The 24,736-nt window shown below is 44.3% G+C and overlaps 1 protein-coding gene across 1 annotated transcript; it reads left to right on the top strand.

Annotated features, from left to right (window-relative positions):
* The first annotated feature begins 278 nt into the window (after nucleotides 1-278).
* On the top strand, nucleotides 279-20,150 carry RNF139 (ring finger protein 139). Its single transcript, XM_089677521.1, has 2 exons — nucleotides 279-605; nucleotides 17,377-20,150. Exons 1-2 carry the CDS (start codon nucleotides 458-460, stop codon nucleotides 19,188-19,190), a joined length of 1,962 nt encoding a protein of 653 aa, XP_089533647.1. The 5' UTR covers nucleotides 279-457; the 3' UTR covers nucleotides 19,191-20,150.
* Nucleotides 20,151-24,736: the final 4,586 nt, after the last annotated feature.

The raw sequence follows: 24,736 nt of genomic DNA, 5'->3' as shown, positions 1-24,736 counted from the left end.
TGCCCCCAGCACACAGGGACTGATGGTAACCCTAGGGCAGGCAGGTCACGTGCTCCTATTTTCCAGCAATAGCAGCCCAGTCACACGGTCAGATTAAACCTTGCATCACAAGTGTCACCTGTCTGTGTGTAGTGTCCACATCCAGCCTGCAGGGGGAGGATTTCTCTCACACCCAGCCCTGCGATCACTCTAGTCTACGCTCTACCTCTAGTTTGTTCGCATACAATAAAGTTTAGCGAAGGAAAAAAAATCCGAAGATAATGTACGCATGCGCAGTGGGAGGGGCCTCCGGTCCGCCATGCCAGTGATGTCAAAGGAGGTATCGGGCGGGCGGTGACGGAGTTCCTGGCCGCAGCAGGTGCGGTGTGGGGGACATGGACTCGGTGCGGACGGAAGAGGACACCGGAGGACAGTAGCCCCGGGGAGGACGGGGGGTTCCCTCACCCCGGAGACCCCCATGGCGGCCACTCAGCGGGTGCGGGCCGTGCTGGATGTGGCCCTGCGGGTCCCTCCTGTCTTCATCATTGACGCCATATTAAACTCGGCCCATGATGCGTCCGCAGGCTACCTGGCTGTGCTGGGCCAGCTCCTCCTCACTCTGCTGGGTAAGATATACACTGTGTATACATGTCTGTACCCGGACCCCGGCATACACTGCGGGGGGGACCTAGAGACTGCCTGTATGTCCTTGTACAGGGGCCCCATCGCGGTGTGTTCCAGTACTGGGGGGCCCCGTCGCGGTGTGTTCCACTACCGGGGGGCCCCATCGCGGTGTGTTCCACTACCGGGGGGGGCCCCATCGCGGTGTGTTCCACTACCGGGGGGGGCCCCATCGCGGTGTGTTCCACTACCGGGGGGGGCCCCATCGCGGTGTGTTCCACTACCGGGGGGGGCCCCATCGCGGTGTGTTCCACTACCGGGGGGGGGCCCCATCGCGGTGTGTTCCACTACCGGGGGGGGGCCCCATCGCGGTGTGTTCCACTACCGGGGGGGGGCCCCATCGCGGTGTGTTCCACTACCGGGGGGGGGCCCCATCGCGGTGTGTTCCACTACCGGGGGGGGGCCCCATCGCGGTGTGTTCCACTACCGGGGGGGGGCCCCATCGCGGTGTGTTCCACTACCGGGGGGGGGCCCCATCGCGGTGTGTTCCACTACCGGGGGGGGGCCCCATCGCGGTGTGTTCCACTACCGGGGGGGGCCCCATCGCGGTGTGTTCCACTACCGGGGGGGGCCCCCATCGCGGTGTGTTCCACTACCGGGTGGGGGCCCCATCGCGGTGTGTTCCACTACCGGGTGGGGGCCCCATCGCGGTGTGTTCCACTACCGGGTGGGGGCCCCATCGCGGTGTGTTCCACTACCGGGTGGGGGCCCCATCGCGGTGTGTTCCACTACCGGGTGGGGGCCCCATCGCGGTGTGTTCCACTACCGGGTGGGGGCCCCATCGCGGTGTGTTCCACTACCGGGTGGGGGCCCCATCGCGGTGTGTTCCACTACCGGGTGGGGGCCCCATCGCGGTGTGTTCCACTACCGGGTGGGGGCCCCCATCGCGGTGTGTTCCACTACCGGGGGGGGGCCCCCATCGCGGTGTGTTCCACTACCGGGGGGGGGCCCCCATCGCGGTGTGTTCCACTACCGGGGGGGCCCCCATCGCGGTGTGTTCCACTACCGGGGGGGGGCCATAACTGTGCTGATTCATACCCCCCTTGTACACTATGTATACACATCATTGTCACTATAAATCCCTGTACAGGGCCCCATTCCTGTGCTCTGCTCCTGTATACTAAATACATAATGTATAGATAATTGTCACCATATAGCCCCATACAGGCATACAGGGGGGGGGGGGCACCATCCCTGGGCCTTGCCAGATTTTTCTCACACTGCCTGGTAGTGTGTGTATAATACATATGTATGCTGCCCAAAAATCTAAAGGAACACTTTGTAGTCAGAGAGTGGCATGAAGTCACTGAAACTCCGGGGATATTGATCTGGTCAGTTAGGTAGTAGAGGGGGTTGTTCATCAGTTTCAGCTGCTTTAGTGTTAACGAAATTAACAACAGGTGCACTAGATGGGCAACAATGAGATCACCCCCAAAACAGGAATGGTTTTGCTACTGACATTTTTTTTTCTCCCTACTCATTTCTTTTTTTCACCTGTTTGGCTAGGGTCAGTGTCACTACTGGTAGCATGAGGGGATACATGGACCCTCCAGACGTTGCACAGGCAGTCCAACTCCTCCAGGATGGCACATCAATACATGCCATTGCCAGAAGGTTTGCTGTGTCTCCCAGCACAGTCTCAAGAGCATGGAGGAGATTCCAGGAGACAGGCAGTTACTGTAGGAGAGCTGGACAGGGCTGCTGAAGGTCCTTAAAGTGGAGTTCCACCCAAAAGGGGAAGTTTCACTTGAAAGATTGGTCCCCCGCTCCCCATTAAGGATTGGAATCTTTGGGGAGAGGGTACCTGAAATTGACATGTACCCGCTCCCACTTCCGCTGCAATTGCCTAGGTGATCGGAAGCGGAAGTTGTCCTAATTTCCCTCCCCGAAGTCTTGTGGGACACGTGACACGTCCCATTGGCCATTCATGAAGCGCAGTGCTACTCGTGCATGCGCAGTGGGCACCCGACTATGAAGCCTCAAACTGTCACAGCCAGGTGCCCACACTGAAGATGGAATACAGGACGGCCAATGAAACAGGCTGCGGTGGGGGCACCGCAGGATCGAGGGACAGGTAAATGGCTGCTTTTTAAAAGTCAGCAGCTACAGCTTTTGTATCTGCTGACTTTTATTTTTTTACAGAGTGGTGGTGGGTCAGTGATGGTCTGGGGAGGCATATCCATGGAGGGACGCACAGACCTCTACAGGCTAGACAATGGCACCCTGACTGCCATTAGGTATGGGGATGAAATCCTTGGACCCATTGTCAGACCCTACGCTGGTGCAGTGGGTTCTGGGTTCCTCCTGGTGCACGACAATGCCCGGCCTCATGTGGTGAGAGTATGCAGGCAGTTCCTGGAGGATGAAGGAATTGATGGCATTGAATGGCCCCCACACTCACTGCCAGGTTGCACCCCAGACTTCAGTAATTTCTATGAAACAATAGGGCATGCTTACGTTCCTAACACATTACCCCGTGTGTGTGTACACACTGATGATGCCGGCTGCAGTTTACTCATCATCTGGGGAGGCATATCCATGGAGGGACGCACAGACCTCTACAGGCTAGACAATGGCACCCTGACTACCATTAGGTATCTGGATGAAATCCTTGAACCCATTGTCAGTCCCTACACTGATGCAGTGGGTCCTGGGTTCCTCCTGGTGCACGACCATGCCCGGCCTCATGTTGGCAGAGTATGCAGGCAGTTCCTGGAGGATGATGGAATTGATACCATTGAATGGCCCCCACACTCGCTGCCAGGTTGCACCTCAGACTTCAGTCCTCTGTAGGTTGATAATTGTAATTTCCATGAAACAATGGGGCATCCTTAAGTGTGTGTGTGTGTATACACACTGATGATGCCTGTTGCAGTATATCCCAGAATAGGGATTCCCCCGTCACTATACAGTCCTAGATCCCGCTCACACTGCTGGGGGAGATCTGTATGAAAGATTATATATCATGTCACTGTCCAATAAAGGGGATATATCTCCTGTTCCTCCTATGCGGTGCATACATCCTCTATAGATATCTTTGTATCGATGTAATCTGTTGCAGGGGGGTTCTTCTATCACTGTGCTGGGTGAGCTGTATCATAATTCTGTTTAGATATCAGTATGTGTTACTTAATATTGCATTGGGCCCCTCTCGAGATCCATGCTGAACTAATTGATGAGAGCAGTATAGTTCTCCCATGTGTATATGCTTGAGGTGCACTTGCAGCAAAAACAATTGAGTACTGTCTGTGATGCTTTTCCAGTTGCACTAACATTCCGATGTCCAGGACAAGCTTTTGGGCCGTACCCCTTCTTCATGGTCCAAGCAGTACTGATGCCACACTTTCTAGTCCATAGCTTTCTCCCTTCCTCATCTTATGAAGTATCAGATTTTATTTACTATTGCTGTGTTTGTACTTTTTTTTTTATTTCTATTCCTGAGGCTAGGTTCACATCTGTACCTGCTGCTACTTAGGAGATGTGTGGGGGCACCAGTAATCCTAACGACACCCCCATGCACTAGAAACTGCACTAAACTATGCATTTTCCCTGTGGCTGTGGTTTCACAGCAGCCCATTAAGCAAACGCAGCTATCGGAAACCTCATGGGTGTGAACCAGGGGTCAGAGATTGTCTTAACAATCTGCTACACCTTTGCACTGCTTGGACCGTGAAGAAGGGGGGACACACTGAAAGCCCGTCCTGAAAATTTGGCGCTTAGTGCAAATAAAATTTAAAAAAAAGTATGACGGATAGTGCTCAATTGCCTATGTATAAATAAATGTATCGCAAAGCAAGTATAGAGCTTACAAAACATTTTTTTTGGTAGCCGAGTGTAGGTAAAAAACCTTGTGAGCTGCTGTGCAAATATTTCTAATTTGTAAGCTGCTAGCACCAAACACAATCCCATATATATATATATATATATATATATATATATATATATATAATACCTATATTGTGCCGTGCTCCTACCATTCTACAATGTTTACATAATATTACCAGATGAATTGAAAAATAAATCAATGTAAATCACTTAAAGAGCATATACATGCACACATACACAATATCCTCAAAGAAAATGTCTGTGTGATAAGGTCCCAAAAGGTCCAGTGCTTCAAATCCTAAAGTTTCTTCTAAATCATTGAAGTGAAAAACACTATTCAGTGCTCTTCTACTTTGTTGAAACTGTGATTTCCCCGTCCGGTGTGCTCTTACCTGGATGCATCTGATTTCACTAAAATAGCACGATCAGTTAGACTTGGTTCACATCTGTGCGGGTGGTGCCGCTGCGGGACCCACACAAATATTTGCAGCTGCACCACCCGCACACAGCCCACACAGGAATGCAGGACCTGCGGGAGGTTGCCATTAATTCTAATGGCATGCCGCCCGCACTGGAAATCGCAACTGTACTGGGAACCTCGGTTCCTGTGCGGGCTGTGATTTTCCAAAGAAGTGCAGGGACAGCTTCTCTGCGTGTCCCGGGGCACCTGAAGTCCATTCAAATGAATGAGCTCTTGTGCCCACGCAAATCACGGCTGCACATATGTGAACCTGGCCAGAGCACCTTTTGTCCCACAGGGACCAGATGCAATACTCCCAGATTAAACTCCAATCTCTCCTCTATTCCATATGCTGCAAAGATTCCATAACTCTTCCCTTACTCAATTCAGGCAGACCACATGAAGGGGAGAACAAAGAGTGCCCACATGGTGCTTATATCATTTAAAACAACTTTTATTTATCCCAAACCATAGGATTAGCTCACGTTAAGAAGGTGTTTCCAGCACACCACACATCAAGCTCAAAACAATAGAGCCTTCAATCGTGCATATCGGGATTCGGATCGGTATAGTTACCACTTACCACCTAATCCTGGAGCCTCGTGACATCATGTGCCCCTCCCCTACATGTTACGCCACAGGGTCACGTGGCTTCCTCAGGGATATTTATCACACGGACATTTTCTTTGAGGATATTGTGTATGTGTGCATGTATATGCTTTTTAAGTGATTTATATTGATTCTTTTTTTTTTTCCTCAATTTTGTAAGCAGTGTGCTCTGATTTCTGGGTAATGAGTACTTCAGACCTATGGCCGCCTTCAGTTTATGTGGCTGTTACATATAGAGTGGGCCAGGAGGTGTGATCCTGTACTCAGTTTTACGCTTTTAAAAGTCCTGCCTGAGAGCAGATGTCACAGCATGCTGGCGGTTTCCTTTATTAGACTGACTTCCCCTGACATTGTGGCTAAGCCGTTCTGGGTCTTTACTAGTCCTGAAGTCAGGCCTCAGTATGAGATTCATTCATAGGGATACCATTTTTTTTTCTTAACTAACAGGAAATATGGCAGAGTAGTTTGTCTGAGAATGCGATCTGCCTGGCTGTGGTTTCATTCTTTGATTTGGTTGCTTGCTGCTCATTTCTGGTCAGAGATTCAAAGGTGTAGCCATTTTTTTTACCTGTTTCTGAGATTACTTGTTGCCTGGCTGCCTTTTGGCTTTGGAATTTTGAGTTGCTGATCATAACATTCAGATTTAGGCAGAATTAAAGTTTTGCTGTGAGCGGTCACGTTTTTATATGCTGAGTATATCTCCTGCAATAAAATACATTTAGTGCCGGTTCACATAGATGAGGTTTAAACTGCATCCAATCCACGTGACATGTGAAATAGCATTGCTTCCTATGGTACCTGTTCACATATGTATGTCTGGTGCACTGGCAGTGCAGATTGAAAGAGACATGTCCGATTTCTGAGCAGTGCAGTCTGGTTCAGGTGCAGATTATTTACTTCTGTGGGAACCATTTCTAAACCACACATTGTCATCAGTTGTGAACAGGATAAAATCCTGACCTGAACCTTTCCTGAACCTGGTCTGAACCTTTCCTGAACCTGGTCTGAACCTTTCCTGAACCTGGTCTGAACCTTTCCTGAACCTGGTCTGAACCTTTCCTGAACCTGGTCTGAACCTTTCCTGAACCTGGTCTGAACCTTTCCTGAACCTGGTCTGAACCTTTCCTGAACCTGGTCTGAACCTGGCCTGAACCTCTGAGCAACTACTAGCTCAATGAGCTGTGAAACCTGAGCTTCAATCCGCACCACACATGTGAATCTTACCTATCTGTTTTCAGCATCCTGTGGCATGGAAACTGAGCTGCTCAGCGTACAGCGGCCGGCACAATCCCTGTGTGCTGGAATGATGACCTGCTGCGCATGCACAGGAATGACGTCATCCTGTGGCAGCCAATGAAGCTAGCTGAAAAGCAGCACGCACAAAGGAGAAGATGCTGGCACTGGTGAGGCATTGTCCTCATTAGGAAGATTTATTCTTTCTAATTGTCACTGGAACTATAATGTGAGGGGGAAATCAAACATTTTACAGTTGTCACCAAAACAGAAATAGAGGGAAAATCTTCTAATGGGGACATCTGTTCCGGTGGAGGGAATTCCCTCACTTTTGTTATGGTTTGTCTACTGGACAGACTGTGAAGAGTAACGGAGATGGCAAAAATATATTCCTATTCTGTCGAAATTGAGGAAAATTGTTTTTCTTTTAGTTCTACATTAAAGCTCTTTTATCAGCCTTGATGGGATGAATAGTGCACCAAGGGGAATAGTATACTGTGCCAGTAATGGGGCCAAAAGTCTACGCATTCAGTCTTGTAATTTTTTTTTTTTTTTTGTCAGTCATATTTTTGCATCCCCGCACCCTCCAGGGATATATGATGGGGATATCAAAGGACGATGCAGGAGCAGGGTGTCATTATCTACGCAAGAATCTGCTTTAAAGTTGCCATAACAGTATACAGTTGCAAGAAAAAGTATGTGAACCCCTTGGGATTACGTGGAGTTTTGCATGAATTGGGCATAAAATGTGCTCTGAACGTCATCTAAGTCACAACAATAGAAGAACACAGTCTGCTGAACATAATACTACACAAACATTAGATGTTGCCATGGTTTAATTGCACATAACATGTAAACATTCACAGTGCAGGGAGGAAAAAGTATGTGAACCTTTGGACTTAATAACTGGTTGACCCTCCTTTGGCAGCAATAACCTCAACCAAACGTTTCCTGTAGTTGCAGATCAGACCTGCACAACGATCTGGAGTAATTTTGGACCACTCCTCTTCACAAAACTGTTTCAGTGTAGCAATATTCTTGGGATGTCTGGTGTGAATCGCTCTTAAGGTCATGCCACAGCATTTCAATCAGGTTGCGGTCAGGACTCTGAGTGGGCCACTCCAGAAGGCGTATTCTGTGCTGTTGCAGCCATTGTTTTGTTGAATTACTTGTATGCTTTGGGTCATTGTCCTGTTGCATCACCCATCCTCTGCAGAGCTTCAGTTGGCAGACAGATGGTCGTACGTTTTCCTGCAAAATGTCTTGATAAACTCTGGAATTCATTTTCCCATCAATGACAACAATCCGTCCAGGCCCTGAGACAGCAAAGCAGCCCCAAACCATGATGCTCCCTCCGCCATGTTTTACAGTGGGGATGAGGTTTTGATGTTGGTGTGCTGCGCCTTTTTTTCTCCACACATAGTGTTGTGTGTTCTTCCCAAACAACTCAATCTTGGTTTCATCTGTCCACAGTATATTTTGCCAGTAGTGCTGTGGAATATCCAGGTGCTCTTTTGCAAACTTCAAACGTGCTGCAATATTCTTTTTGGACAGCAATGGCTTCCTCCGTGGTGTCCTCCCATGTACTCCATTCTTGTTTAATGTTTTCCTTATTGTAGATATGTCAACAAAAATGTTAGCACATGCCAGAGATTTCTGTAGGTCTTTAGCTGACACTCTGGGATTCTTCTTTACCTCATGCAGCATTCTGCGCTGTGCTCTTGCAGTCATTTTTACAGGACAACCACGCCTAGGGAGAGTAGCAACAGTGCTAAACTTTCTCCATTTGTAGACAGTCTGTCTTACCGTGGACACATGAACATCAAGGCTTTTGGAGATACTTTTTTAACCCTTTCCAGCTTCATGCAAGTCAACAATTCTTGATCGTAGGTCTTCTGAGAGCTCTTTTCTGCGAGGCATGGTTCACATCAGACAGCGCTTCTTGAAACCAGTAAATCCAAAACAGGTGTGTGTTTTGTAAGGGCAGGACAGCTGTCAGCAACACATCCAATATCATCACACTGATTGGAGTCAAGGTTGGCTCACTCCTGGCTCCAATTAGCTCTGGGAGAAGTCCTTAAGCTAGGGCCTCACATGCTTTTTCCTCCCTGCACTGTGAATGTTTACATGTTATGTGCAATTAAACCATGGCAACATCTAATGTTTGTGTAGTATTATGTTCAGCAGACTGTGTTCTTCTATTGTTGTGACTTAGATGACGTTCAGAGCACATTTTATGCCCAATTCATGCAAAACTCCAGGTAATCCCAAGGGGTTCACATACTTTTTCTTGCAACTGTAGGTCCAGTCTAACCTAGATACTGCTTTGCATATGTTGACCTTCGACTCCAAAAGGGCAGCTGCACTGAAAATGACCTTGACTGTAATAATCGGGCCTTAGCTCATTTAATATGGTTTGTTACAAAGTGGGAAACTGTTCTGTGGTCAGATGAATCAAATTTGATGTTCTGCTTGGCAACCATGGGTACCGGGTCCTCAGGGCTAAACAGAAGAGGGACTTTCCAGCTTGTTATCAGCGCTCTGTTCAGAAGCCTGAATCTCTTTTGGTATGGGGGGGCATTAGTGCATATGGAATGGGCAGCTTGCACATCTGGAAAGGCACCATCAATGGGAGAATACGCTCCCATCCAGATGGAAGGCCTTGTATATTTCAGCAGGACAATGCCAAATCACATACTGCATCTATGACAGCAGCATGGCTTTGTAGTAGAATAGTCCAGGTACTTAACTGGCCTGTCTGCAGTCCAGACCTTTCACCAATTTACAAATATTTGGCTCATCTTGAGATGAAAAACATGACATAGAAGACCCAGAACTGTTGAGTAGTTAGAATTCTTTATCAGGCAAGAAAAGGACAACATTTCTCTCACAAAACTCCACAGTTCCCAGACGTTTACAGAGTGTTGTTAGAAGAGGGAATGCTACACCGTTCCAAACATGGCCGTTCCAACGTTTTAGAGATGTGTTGCTGCCAGAGTGGATTTGATTTAAATCAAACTGATTTAAATCACTAGTCAGTAAGGCTTGATTTAAATCCTAGTTTTCTACATAAAGACTCATTCTTGCTGGTATAACTTTAATATACAAGTAGATGAAGATTTTTAGAATAACAACTTTTCATATTAGTTTTTTTATCCCCAGTTTAATAGGTTAATCATTCATATTTGGACAACTTTTCTGTTGTACTTAGAAAGGAGAAAAATAATCATTACCTTAATAATAACAATTTAAATAGATTTATTCAACTGAAACAATAACATTCCAGCAGATGTGATTTGCTTAAACATCCATGTTTGGTAACTAATTTGGCTAAACAAAATATATATATTTTAAGAAACGTAGACTGTCAGCCCCTTCCTCCTCACACTTAGTTTCACTTTCTTCTTGTGCAGATCTATTCCACTCCAAACAATCAGAAAAATATTGTTTCTCTTCTATTCACTGAACTTCTTGAAACTTAGCAGTGAAGGGGTTGATTCTGTATTCATAGGTTTATAGAAGTTAGGATGAAGGTCTTTTTCTTAACTCTGTTCATGTTATAACATTTTTGCTGTGAAGAGGCATGTGATCTCCGCTGAGTCAAATTCAGTTTTGAGAACTGCAAAGTAAACCAAACATCTGTGATAATATCTTGTAGGCAGAGAAACTGCCCAATAATCTTACAGAAACCTCTGGAGGAGCATGACATTGTGAATGGATTCATGGAATTTATTTACCAAAAAAATGAAACCTATACAGCCTTCTTCTACATAATTAAAAAACTAATCTTTATTTCATGGAATACCCTTTGGATGGTAATATATTTTCCTCAAAAAGCATTTATTTAAAAAAAAGTCCGATTTAAAACAAAATCCAATTTTTTTTTTTTTTTCTTAAATCATTGATTTTTATCCACCCTGGTTGCTGCCATCAATTTCAAAATGACCTTTTTTTTTCTTCCTAAAATGGTACATTTTTTCATTTTAAAGTGATGTATAAAGCCTAACCATTTCTACCTTAATGCATTCCTTGAATTAGGGTAAAAAAATGTTTAGGCATCAGTATCCCCATCCCCCGAATTATATATTTACCTAAGCCCGCATTCGATCCAGCGCTGTGCATATCTGCCGCTTTTCTCTCCCCTCACTTCTGGGTTTCACTAGCTTTGCTGGGACTCCAGCTGCTGTCAATTTAAGCTAGGGACGCGGGGCTGAGATCCGCTGTCAGTGTCAATTAATGCAGAAGAAGGGCTCGAGAGCGAGCTCCCACAGGTGCCCCCATGGGAAGCTGCTTCCTATGTTGACACTGGACCAAGAGAAGGAGCCAGGTGTGCTGGTGGGGGTCCCTACAAGAGGAGATTTGGGCCGTGCTGGACTGTTTGTGTTTACCTTCTATGATTTTTGAGTCACAGGCCTTGAACAAGCATGCAGCAGATGAGTCCTAGAAGTTGAATTCCTTATACTTAAGCTGTGATGCTGAAGCACCTATACAACAGACCAGCAGCTAGCATTATTCCAGAGAGTTGGTAAGGTCAGCCTACAGATTTCACTCCTTCAGGCTCGGTGCACACATGTAGTTTGCGTTTCATTCGTTTCTGCAGCGCTTTTTTGAAGCGGGTTTTTTGCCAACTTGTTGCTGGGCAAATTAGAAACACATCAAAAACTAGGGATGCACCGAAATTTCGGTGGCTGAAACATTTCGGCCGAAAACACGCCTTTCAGCCATCAGCCGATATGGGGAAAAAAAAGCACAGATATAGGTGCCGAAAAAACCCCGCCCCTCGCTGTCCACCGCTGCTGCCACTGGCTGCCGCTCTGTAGTTCTCAGCCTTACCTGAGAAACCATCAAACGATCCCGGCGCTGGGCATAGAGATTAGTGAAGGAAAGATGGCCTTCACTCATCTCTATGCCCTTGGAGGACCAGAGCGATGTCTCTTCCAGTTCTGGCCATTTTTTGTTTTTTGTGTTTTAAAGCACTAAATGTTTTTGGTTTTTTTTTTGATCTAATGCTTTACATTGCAAAGGAGAGATGTGGGGTCTTATTGACCCCATATCTCTCTGTAAAGAGGACTTGCCACTAATTATTTCTCCCAGATGCGTTCCTTGTGATTAAGAATAAAAGTGATTCAACTTTTTTTTTTAAATTTATTTTGTTATTTTATTTTTTTGCACTGTCCCCTTGAAAGTTTTTTAAAGTACTCCGTCCCCCCGTGCTCGCACGTAGTTGTGGACGCATACATAGGCCATGCCCACTTATGTAAATGGTGTTCAAACCACACACTTGAGGTATCGCCATGAATGTCAGAGCAAGAGCAATAATTCTAGCACTAGACCTCCTCTGTAACTTTACACTGCTAACCTGTAGACATTTTTAAACATCACCCGTGGAGATTTTTAAGTACTGCAGTTTCACGCCATTCCACGAGCGTGCGCAATTTTAAAGTGCGACGTGTTGGGTATCTATTTACTCGCCGTAACGTCCTCTTTCATATTTTACAAAACAATTGTGTGTATCTATCTTTATTTTTTTTTTTTAATATATATTTTTTGGAAAAAAATACACTGATGAAAAAACATTTTTGGTTTTGGCACCAGAATTTTCATTTCGGTGCACCACTATCAAAATTCACTACATGCATTTCTGCAGCGTCTCCATTGAAGTCTATTGAACCAAAACACAATGTTTTGCATTTAAAAAAAAAAAAAGGTCCCTGGCCCTTTCCTAAAAATGCACTGGGTGAAAACGAGGAGATGTGAACGTGTCCCATAGGAAATCATGTTAAATGGACAGTAGTGAGCTTCTGCAAAACGCTTAGGTGTGAACCTAGACTAAGCCCTGGTTCACACTTAGGCATCTTTTTAAAAACGAGTCTGCAAAAAGATTTCCCCTTGGTTCCTGCACCCACAAACATACTGTGGGCTGAGATGCTTGGGGGTACCATTCAGAATGAGTGGCAGCCCTACAGAAGTCTTGTAAGAGCAGCACGATTTGGCTGCGGGTGCGGGAAGAGATGTGATCCCCACAACCAGCCCACACAGCGTGAACCAGGGCGGAAAGTTTCCTTTAAAGTGTAGGCCAAGTCAAAAGTTTTTTTTGGACTAGATTGGGGAATGATTCAACCTGTCTACAGGGCTATGTTGGAGAGATTTGCTGTCACTTTCTCTTAGCAGACAGGGCCTTCTGCAATTGAGACACAGACAAAAAAAACACCCAAAAATCTGGGGTTCCGTTTCTTCCTGTGTTGCCGTTGTGGAGTTTCCTTCACTTCCTGTCTGCTAAAACACACATAACGCACGTAACTGCACATTGTTGCAAATGTATTGCAATGGTGCTTTTTTTTTTTTTTAAATAACCTTTATAGAATTCTGTGTGCTGCAGCGTGTCAATACAACATGTCCAAGATGTCCACACACACCAGCAGATTGGTGTGAATTGAAGCCGTAGGACATGAAGCAAATTGCATTGATGTTGTGTTGGGACTGTGTCTGGCAGTGCTGCTGGTGTGACTGAGCCCTACTAGAGGTCTGGACTGTTGTACAAATCCATCATTTCTCTATCCAAAACAAAGAACAGAACATTTTGTCTTGATGTATGGATTTGAACGTGTCACCCTGGTTATAAATACTTGCTGAATGCTAAAGGGAGAAATGAAGAGTGCTTACATCATGCCACACATTGCCTGAACTGCCTTTTGCTAATCACGTTAACCTTTGTACCTCGACATTTAGAATATATATTTTTAACTGTGCCAGAGCTGCCAGGACATTTCTGTGAAATCCGTATTTACTGCTCATGTACAAATGGGAATACACTGCACAGACCAAAAATACATGAGCACTGTGTACACAGAACACACATTCTGTTCTTTCAAAGAGGCCTTTGCTTGTTTAACCACTCGCCTACTTGGCAAATTCTGCCATTTTTCTCCTACATGTAAAAATTATTGGTTTTTTTCTTGCTAGAAAATGACTTGGGACCCTCCCCAAACATATATATTATATTGTTTTATTCAAAGGCCCTAGAGAATAAAACGATCGGTGTTGCAACTTTTTATGTCACGTTAGATGAGCACCATTGTGGGTTTTTTTTTTTTTGTGGGAAAAAAAATACTTTAATTTTAGTGAACGCGTACACAATAGAATACCAAATATGGGGGTAAAATATAAAAAAAGTTACAAGTTCCCAAACTTTAAAATTGCCTGTGGAATGGAAACTACAGTACTTTAAATTATCCATAGGAAAAGTTTTAAAAGGTTTGTGTTACCAGTTTAGATTATCACCGGAGGTCTGATGCTAGAATGATTGCTCTCACTCTGGCGTTCGCGTTGATACCTCACGTGTGGTGCAAGCACTGTTCCAATGCTGGACAACCATTCGTTCACCTTTTGCGCGTGAACACTGGTGCTTTAATTTTGTTTTGTTTTTTTGTGCTAATTTCCTTTTTTTTTTTTTTTTTTATTGCTGCCGGACGCATGTTAACTGGGCTTCCCGATTGTACTGGAGAGGCCAGTAAAGGTGGTGGTAGGGGATTGGGGACCCCCTTCTACCCTGTGAAAGTAATCCAGCGACTGCATATTTAAGACACATACATAAGAGTATCACCGGCACTAAAAAAATTATACTGGGATCATGGTTGTAGTTTCAAGCATGATTCTGGTATAACCAGTCTGTATGTATACATACCGCGGTATTGAAGTGGTTAAACTGTGTTGGAACCAAGTGATCTTTTTTCTTTTTTTTTTTCTTTCCCTTTCCTTTCTTTTTCTTTCCTTTCTTCCCTTCTCTTTCCTTTCTTCCCTTCTCTTTCCTTTCTTCCCTTCTCTTTCCTTTCTTCCCTTCTCTTTCCTTTCTTCCCTTCTCTTTCCTTTCTTCCCTTCTCTTTCCTTTCTTCCCTTCTCTTTCCTTCTCTTTCCTTCTCTTTCCTTCTCTTCCCTTCTCTTCCCTTCTCTTCCCTTCTCTTCCCTTCTCTTCCCTTCTCTTCCCTTCTCTTCCCTTCTCTTCCCTTCTCTTCCCAAATTTGTTTCTGTGCAGCAGTGTCAACAGACCGGAATTATCAGCAGGCTAAAAGTGAAGGCTCCAGGGCTGATGAACTTGTCTGATTACATCGTCTTTTTTTTTTTTTTTTTTCTCTAAAAAGTAGTTTTGATCTTAGATTGCTTCATTTTCCTTTACAAATCAGTAAACGTAAGGTATTACTTGCTTTATTTGAAATAGGTAACATTAAAACAAACCTTCATTCAGAGGAACAACTTTACGATTGTATGAGAAAAATGTCTTTGTAGGACACGCTTGACTGAAATGTTATTTCCGTGGCTCCATTTTCTGTGTTGCAGTGTCTCCTGGTTTATGAAACTTTTTAAAAGGAAGAGGTGACCTTGTTACTTATTTAAATCTGCTTCTCCTGTCACAGTATATCCAAAATGAGAATTTTGTTCTTTCTTCTGTTAGAAATTGACAAAGAAGGCAATTAGTGGAAGGGTGAAGAGGAGGTGTTGTCTGCAGCAACTAAACAGGAATTTTCTTTCATTGTATGATTTGTGGGGCAGTAACAATGGCAGTTGTCTCAGATTGTCATTGGCTGGCATCACCTTTCTCTGTCCATTTCATGACCATAGGTCATTTTCTGCATAGATGACCAGGCCAAATATTACAGCATTGGCGTGCTTTTTTACTTGATGGTATCCCTAATATTAATTTGCATGCCTACAATGTCATACATATATTTTTAAGAACATATAAGAGTTTTTTATTTGGTACACAGTTTTAATAAATATATACTGTTTTTTTTCTTTATTATAGGTTGACAAATTAACAATGTAACAAATGACAAATTAACAAAAAAAGGGGGGGGGGGTATTTTTGTTCTAATGTCCTAATTGTATTTGGCAGTTACAGTATTAAACAGATAAACTTTGCAAACTTCAGCCTGTAGGCTTATTGAAGCCTGCGTTTTGATTAGTCATGGCTGATATTGATGACCATGTGTTCAGGACCTGAATTCTGATTTTCTGTCATCAGTTCAGACTGGAATAATCAGTGATTTTAAAATGGATGTAAATCCTTAGGGCGCTTTCACACTGCTCTGTAGCGAAATCGTGGCAAAAACACATGCATTTTTGCTGTGTTTTCAGATGTTTCTGGTGTGTTTTTTGGTTGCTTGTACCTGTGCAAAGTGTACAGGTAACTAAAATATGCAGTGCACTTTTGACACGTTTTCCATTCATTTCAACAGAAATGGCACTTAGTGCTCTGCATTGAGACAAGGACACACTATAGAGGGATATTCTTTGTATTCATGTCTGAGGTTTACAGCCACTTTAAAGTGGAACTTTTATACACACAAAGGAATCTGCACCAAAAACGCAAGTGTTACTTTTTGTTAAGGTTTGTTTTTTTTGGGGGGGGGGGGGGTTTGCCACTAACAAAGTATTGATATTGATGCAACTTTTCTTCTTTTTTTTTTTTGCTAATTAGAAAATATGTAGTGCAACTTTGATACACTCTTAGGAACTCAATTGGCACCAATCACATCAAAGTAGTGCAGGAACCTTTGGGGTTTATTTACTAAAGCTGGAGAGTCCAAAATCAGACTCCCTTCTGCATAGAAACCAATCAGCTTCTAACCTCAGCTTGTTCAATGAAGCTTTGGCAATGAAACCTGGAAGCTGATTGGTTTCTATGCAGAAGGGAGTCTGATTTTGGACTCTCCAGCTTTAGTAAATAAACCCCTTTGTGTCTGAAGTTGCTTTTTAGGGTTAAGGGCTTGCACTACTTTGATGCGACTTTGATGGTACCTGAGCGGCAGAGTGTTGCACTATATGAACAAAACTGTTATGCTTTCCTATTCAAAGAAAAAAAAAAAGTGCATCAAAGTTGCACCAATCCAAAGTCACAGTAAACACTTTACTGATGTAAAAAACCCCACATGTTGCAAATCGCAAAAATGCACTGTGAAATCATGCGATCTGCATAGATGTGAACCTAGCTTGAGTCCTGTAAGTTGCGAGCTGGTGCCTCCATGGTTCAAACTTGTTTTTCCAGTCCATTGCACGGATGCTTGATTGGATTGAGGTCTGGAAAATGTGGAGGCCAAGTCAACACCACAAACTTGTTGCTGTGTTCCCCAAACCATTCTTGAATCCATCAGACCAGGCCACCCTCTTCCACTGGTCTGTGGTCTGGTTCTGATGCTCACATGCCCATTTTAGGCACTTTTGGCTGTGGACTCCAGTCACCATGGGCACCCTGACTGGTCTGCATCTCTGCAGCCCCATACACAACAACCTGTGATGTACTGTGTGTATGTTAATATGGTCAACTTAATGTTATGTAAATGTGGGTTCTCTACGTGAAGGTTGTCTCTTCATGGGGACAGCTATATTTGCTTCTTGGTTAGAGACACTCTCAAATAAATACTCTTCCTAAAAATACTGAAACCTTAAATGCTAATGTTGCATTGAATATTACATTAAAAAGTAAACTTTTACTGTAATTTGTTTAGTTGTCACCCAAAACATGCAGTTGTGTGATCATGTGCATAAAATATTGATCCCTGTCCTTGGCTAATAGTTGTCTTTTTGTTTTGCAGGTATCCTGGCATCCACCGTTGTGCTGGTATTATCACGTAGAGCGCTTTTCAAATTTTACACCATCAGCATGGCCCTCGTGATTGCTGCAACTTCAGTGTTGGTTAATTATTATACCATTTTGCACATGAACTCCAACTCTGCTTATAAACTGGAAGTCCTTCCCGCCAGCGGACCATCGCTATGGATGCCACTAATTGTCTTACAACTCATATTTGGTATTGGTTTCGTGACATTGCTGGAGATCCAGTCCACCTACTCCCAGCTCATCATAGTGGATCTTATAATCCCCACTGTTGGGTTTGTTCTAGAACTTCCAGCTGACGTTCAAGAGACCTTAGTTATTATTTCTGGCCTTGTGCTTGCCGTTTATACTACAGTATGCCTGTTGCTCAGGTTTAAGTGGTTCTATTATTCCACAAAATACACAGTGCTCCTGCTCAAACATATGTACCAGGTTTATGGAATACAGGTGATGATTGAAGATGCCTGGAAGAAGATTCATTTTCCTGATGTGCTTAGAGTGTTCTGGCTGACCAGGTTGGCCACCCAAGCTGTATTCTTAATGTACATGGTGAAAGTGTCAAGCGCCAACGCTGGAGAGGCATCTTACCTTTTACCTTGGAGTGACTTTTGGGAACTTGTCTGCAACCTCATCATCAGTGGTTGCGATTCCACCTTAACCGTTTTGGGTATGAGTGCGGTGATTTCATCTATAGCACACTATCTGGGACTAGGAATACTCGCCTTTATTGGCTCTACTGAAGAAGAGGACAAACGTCTGGGTTTTGTAGCTCCCGTATTGTTTTTTATACTGGCCCTGCAAACCGGCCTTAGTGGCTTACAGCCCGAAGAAAGACTCATACGCCTTTGTCGAAACATGTGCCTTTTGTTGACAGCCATTTTGCATTTTATCCATGGAATGACCGACCCAGTGTTAATGTCACTCAGTGCCTCCCATGTGTCTTCTTTTCGTAGGCATTTCCCAGTGCTCCTGGTTTCGGCCTTCCTATTTGTGCTTCCAGTCCTGCTCAGCTGCGTCTTGTGGCACTTTTATGCCCTGAACACCTGGCTGTTTGCTGTGACGGCCTTCTGTGTCGAACTTTGTTTGAAAGTAATTGTTTCTCTGACTGTGTACACGCTGTTTATGATAGACGGCCACTACAGTGTAGTGTGGGAGAAGCTGGACGACTACGTTTACTACGTGCGCTCAACTGGCAGTATCATAGAGTTTATTTTCGGAGTCATTATGTTTGGCAATGGCGCCTACACAATGATGTTTGAGTCCGGAAGCAAGATCCGAGCCTGCATGATGTGTCTTCATGCCTACTTCAATATATACCTTCAAGCAAAGAACGGGTGGAAGACGTTTGTCAACCGCAGGACTGCTGTCAAGAAGATCAACTCGCTTCCTGAAGTGAAGGTTTCTGAAACAAATGAAATAGACGACGTTTGCGCAATCTGTTATCAGGAGTTCCGCACGTCTGCCCGTGTTACACCATGTCATCATTATTTTCATGCACTTTGCCTCCGTAAGTGGTTGTACATTCAAGATACCTGCCCAATGTGCCATCAGAAAGTATATATTGACGATGAGCCAAAAGAGAGCTCAACCTTTTCGAACAACAATGGAAACATTGCCCCAAATGAGGAACCCGTTCCAGATGTTGGAGATGGGGAGCTAGAGCAGGAGCTCAATGACCATGATCTTAGCGATGATGATGATGACGTGGAAGAGGAATGGACAGCCGAACAGCACCATTCAGCCACTGATGAAGAAGAATTTATCAATGACATTCACACTTTGGGGGACTAAACCTTATTTATTTCTCTTTGCTTTTGTGTGTCAATACAAATACATCAAAAGATGGGTTTTCTGAGGAGTTTTTTCCTTTACTTCTTTAAAGTATAGCTAATGGCAAAACTTTTTTTTTTTTTTTTTTAAATTATTATTTGGATAGAGTGGTAAGGGGATAGGTCTCCTGTCAGGTTTTATTGCTGTCTGTCACTTTTAGAGTGATTTTACTTTTTTGTCATTGTCCTGATCACCATTGTAACTGGAAGGAAGGTGAAGGTAAAAACTAAATTTTTAGGTTGTCACTAGAACAGGAATAGAGGAGAAATCTTCCACTGGGAACACTTTTTTTTTTTTTTTTTCCATTACATGTCTCTGAGGGACTTTCCCTCTCATTGGAAGGATATCCTCGCACCTCCTGTTGAATTTAGTCCTTGTTCACATGGAGAGTTTACATCTGTGCCCCGAGTAGGGCACAGCCACTGCTCCCAATGTACCATCCATGCAGTTGCTTGGCCCTGAACGCACCCAGGATGAGTTAGGGGACACGCACTCATGTGGATGTCATACTGGACACAGTGGCTGTGTCCATGCAGCTGCTGTATCTCTATCATGAATGGGACTGCCTGCACAGGGATGCACAGATCACCTGCGCATCCCCAAGTCAGTAAAACACGACCCTGGCACAGGGCACGGATGTAATCGCCCCTTGTAAATGAGGCCTTACTGGACAGGGATTGAAGAGAAATCTCCCTAAAGAGATGCAGATTGCTGACAAATCTGACAGTAACCAATCCCTACTCTATCCTAAATAAGTGTTTGGCTTTAGATATACTTTAACTCTGAAAGCACAATCAGAATCTTGAAGCAAGGCCTGGATGGATAGTGTCTAAGTGCTATTGTAAATATATTTCTTGGTCCCTTTTGTGACCTAATTAAAATGTGTACATTCTTGTACATGAAATAAAAAAGTTGATTTTGCATCACTTGCTTTCTTGAAAGCCCATTAAACTGTTGCATGCACTTTTATTGGTGGTGGGACCAGCCCTTTAGAATAGTCAGTTATGGATTACTCTGTTGGCATTCAATACATAAACGAATGTATAACCCGTGGATTTTTGGTTGATATACTGCAAGCCACATCATGCCTTGCTTAGAAGATGTAATGGCCATGCTGGGTCCTGAAGTTATTTAGATGTCCGAAGCCATCAGACTATTGTTCTGTTGGGCAAGTTGGTGCTGAACTCAACATTTTTACTAGGGATGCAGCGATTAACCTTGTTTGATCGGTATGTACGAGTGCTGATCCTTTCGGTCAAGTCCTAGCTGATGTTTTGTACTGATACTTTGCCGTGCGATTTTGTTTCAGTACAAAATGTATGGATGCAAATTGCACCGCAAAGAATAGCATGCAGTGTGAACAGGAATGTGATTCTTGTCCAGATTGCATGCGGTTTCCCCACTGCTCCTGTGTGATCCCAGGCTTGTCATAGCCCGAGTTCACACTGGAGCGATGCAGGGAGGTTTCCCGCAGCAAAGAGTGGGAGAGAAGGGCGTGTGGAGATGTGTACCTGGTGGCAGATGCTCTGTATTCTCAGCTGTTAAGAGAGGAGAGAATGCTGTGGGTTCAAATCCCCGTGGCTTTCTCTCCTCTTCTTGCAGGGATGACAGTACGGGCTAGATGGCATCTGATTGGTAAGCACCATCCATGTGATGGTGCTGACCAATCAAAAGCCCTCAAGCCTGAACTGTCATCCCTGCGAGGAGAGAAAACGGCAGGGATTTTAAATCACCGCTGCCTTCTCTCCTCTCCTAGAGCTAAGAAAACGGAGCATCTGCCACCATGTATACATGCTCATGCCTACTTTTCGCTCAGTATGGGATCGGTGCAGGGAGGTTTCCCACACCGCTCCTGTGTGAACTTAGGCTATGACAAGCATGGGCTCACAGAGGAGCAGTAGGGAAACCGTATGTGATTTGGACAGGAATTGTACCTCATTTCTGTTCAAGTCGCACGCTATTCTTTGCGGTGCAATTTGTGTCCATTAATGTAAATTGCACCGCAAAGTCTTGCTTTCAGGTATCTGGAGCATTTTCACAAGTACGAGTAAAAGTACTCAGTATCGGCACCAATATCCATACCAGTGCACCTAATTTTTACCTAGTCCACAATTTTTTTTTTTTCTGGGTGGGTTAACCACTTTATTTAAATTCCACCTAGAGATAGACTTGGCTTCCTTGGTTTGTGTGCTCGCCCTGCCTCTACACACAGGTTTCAGCTTGTAGATACTGATCGGAAGAGCTTCAGCCTCAGAAAAACATTGGGCAGCTTTCTTGAAACCCTTTATAGTGACTCTTCTTGCTGACATGTTTAGCAATGTGCAGGCACCCAGCGGTGCTAAAAACACTTCACTATCCTGCAGACCCACCACTGAGCCCTAACACTTTTTTTTTTATTATTATGTGATGGCACACTAGATTCCTGGCAGGTCAACAGGGTGTTCTGTGATTACAGCATCTTTAACCCCTTGACGCCAACGTAACACAAATGCGGCCTCACAGAACTGGGCTTTTTTCTGTGGGGCCGCATATTTGTGTACCTGTCTGTGCTGGGAGTGTGCCGCACAGCATCACTGAGAGTGACTGCAGTGTCACTGAGAGCACCGGGTCCTGTTCGAACGATCGGGACCCAGGACTCCCGATTCTGGGTCACGATTGCTGTGATTTTTTTCCTCTATGGAGGAGAGAGATACATTGCATCTCTCTAACTCCTGGCATAGAGGAGAAAAATGTTTGTAAAAAAGAAAAAAAAAAAAGATAAATATTAAAAAATAAAGAAAAAATACCTAGATCAAGGTTTGATCTCGTTCAGTGCCAGGGTTAGTGTTTGGGTCAAGGTCAAAAGGTCAGGGTCAAAGTTCAGGTTTAAAAAAAAAAAAAAAATGGTGTCAGTGTTTTTAGGTAAAAAAAAAAAGCTAAAACCAAAATGTGCACGATTGTTTCTGGGCTGTACTACGGGTACAAACAACAAATAACATACACATATATGCTATCACTGCGATTGTCAAGAGCTGGAGAATTTATTTTGGGTTATGGTATTAACAAGAAACACACAGCTAAATAAAAAAAAAATTTTTTTTTTTTTTTTTTTTACCATTTTGGTCCAGTTTTCCTTTGATAATAAAAATAAATCAGGAACTATCTATTACCATTTACCACCAAATGAAAGCCCAATTTGTCCTGAAAAAAAACAAGGTATAATCCACCTGGATATACAAAGTAGTTGTGATATGTACGGTTTTACTAAGACATGTCAACGTTGCAAAATTGTGCTTAGGCATTTAGATTTGTTTTACCCTTAGGCGTGAAGGGGTTAAAGAAAACAAAAGTGAAATATATAGTGGAGGACTGTACTTATTTTTTTTTTTTCCTTTTAATTTACCCAGATACGCTTTTTCAGGCTCTTTCTTCACCACTGTAGGACCAGCATGTTACTCCTACTTCCTATCCTTGACACCTTTTTAGGTCCCATCATTACAATTTTATATGCAGAATACAGCACAACGCAAAACCAGCACTGTATGTTGCATATAAAGTTTAATATACCGTATTTTCCGGCGTATAAGACGACCCCCTACTTTTCCTGTTAAAATGTAGTGTTTGGGCTATACTCGTCGTATAAGACTACCCCTCTTCCAATGCACACCAGAGGGAAGAATAGTGCCCCATCATTGGTGTCAGTGGGAGGAATAATGCCCCATCGTTGGTGTCAGTGGGAGGAATAATGCCCCATCATTGGTGTCAGTGGGAGGAATAGTGCCCCATCGTTGGTGTCAGTGGGGGGGGAGGAATAGTGCCCCATCGTTGGTGTCAGTGGGGGGGGGGGGGGGAATAGTGCCCCATCGGTGGTGTCAGTGGGGGGGGGGGAGGAATAGTGCCCCATCGTTGGTGTCAGGGGGGGGGGAGGAATAGTGCCCCATCGTTGGTGTCGGGGGGGGGAGGATTAGTGCCCCATCGTTGGTGTCAGTGGGGGGGGGGGGGGGAAAGTGCCCCATCGTTGGTGTCAGTGGGGGGGGGGGGGGGAAAGTGCCCCATCGTTGGTGTCAGTGACACCAATGATGGGGCACTATTCCTACCAATGACACTTGCTGACCCCTGTTCCAGTATGGTCCTGCTGCAGCCAGCATATGTGGTTGCAGCAGCACCTCTGCACGGCACACTTACCGACCGCTCCTTCACTCGATTTTTGCGGGGCCGCTCGGCTCCGCCTCCTCGTCGGTGATTGGCCGCCTGTGTGCCTTTCCTGAGCTACAGTTCTGGCGGCCAATCACCGGTGAGGAGGCGGAGCCGAGCAGCCACACGAACATCCAGTGGCCGAACCGAATGAAGGAGCAGCCGTGCTTCCTGGACCGGATTGTTGTGGGACCGGAGCCAGGTAAGAGACAGCAGCCCCTGCCCAGCCCTGTACTTAGTGTCCCTTCCGTTGGAAGGGGGGGGGGGGCGGCGGCGGCACCACGCTGCCCCCCCTAAAAAGTGTCAGTATGCCGTATACCGGCGTATAAGACGACCCCTGACTTTTGAGAAGATTTTCAAGGGGTAAAAAGTCGTCTTATACGCCAGAAAATACGGTAATTCAGATATTTATATAGAAGCTGGCGTTACGAGGGCCTTGGGTGAACACAGAAATATTTGCCCTTTTTTTTTTTTTAAATTTGAACACCCCATGGTAATTTTTTTTTTTTTTGTTGCAAAGATTTTTTGGTAATGCAGAAATGTACTATTGATGAAGCAGTTACAAATGTATTTAAGGAAAGTGGATAAACAGTGCTAGAGCCATAGGGTTATCTCTCTGATATTGCTATCTTTAAAGTATTGATGCTGATCAGATTCCCAGGCTTCTACACCCCTGAGGACTTCCATGATTTCCTTGGATTGTAGTGTAACAAAAATTTAATTTGAAGCGTCACACCACTGCTAAGAGTTCCAGATACAACTTAATTCCAATAAAAGTCAGGCGGGCAGTCCAAAAAGTAGCCAATGTGTTTTGGAGGTCCAAGAGTGCCCCCTTCATTGGGGCTAGAAAGAATACCTCCATATCAATACAATATCATATTTGAAACCAAATAGTCAATAGTATTGTTAGTGTCAAAATGAATATAAACTTTTTTTTTTTATATTACCCAATTGATGAACTGGAATGGTATGGTTTAGTATTCTGTTTTAGGATGTTCTGTTTGAGGTTTTTGTATATTTATTTTGACACTTCCAATACGGTTGGTTATCACTGCCCTTCCAACAGTGTTGGGAATATCTTAACCACTTGCTCTCCATAGGATTTACCCCCCTTCCTGACCAGGCAATGTTTAGTGATGCAGCACTGCATTACTTTGACAATTGCACGAGCATGCGACGCTGTGCATAAATGAAATTTGTCATACTTTTTCCCACAAATAGAGCTTTCTTTCAGTGGTATTTGATCACTTCTGCATTTATTTTTTGCGCTACAAAAAAAAAAAAACCCCAACCATTTTGAAAGAACGCAATATTTTTTACTTTTTGTTATAAAA

Source organism: Staurois parvus, unplaced genomic scaffold, assembly GCF_062004578.1.
Source record: "Staurois parvus isolate SC_StPar_1 unplaced genomic scaffold, SC_StPar_1.0 ptg000187l, whole genome shotgun sequence".
Lineage (NCBI taxonomy): Eukaryota > Metazoa > Chordata > Amphibia > Anura > Ranidae > Staurois > Staurois parvus.
The sequence above is the reverse complement of the archived record's forward strand: the minus strand, read 5'-3'. Positions and strand labels throughout refer to the sequence as shown.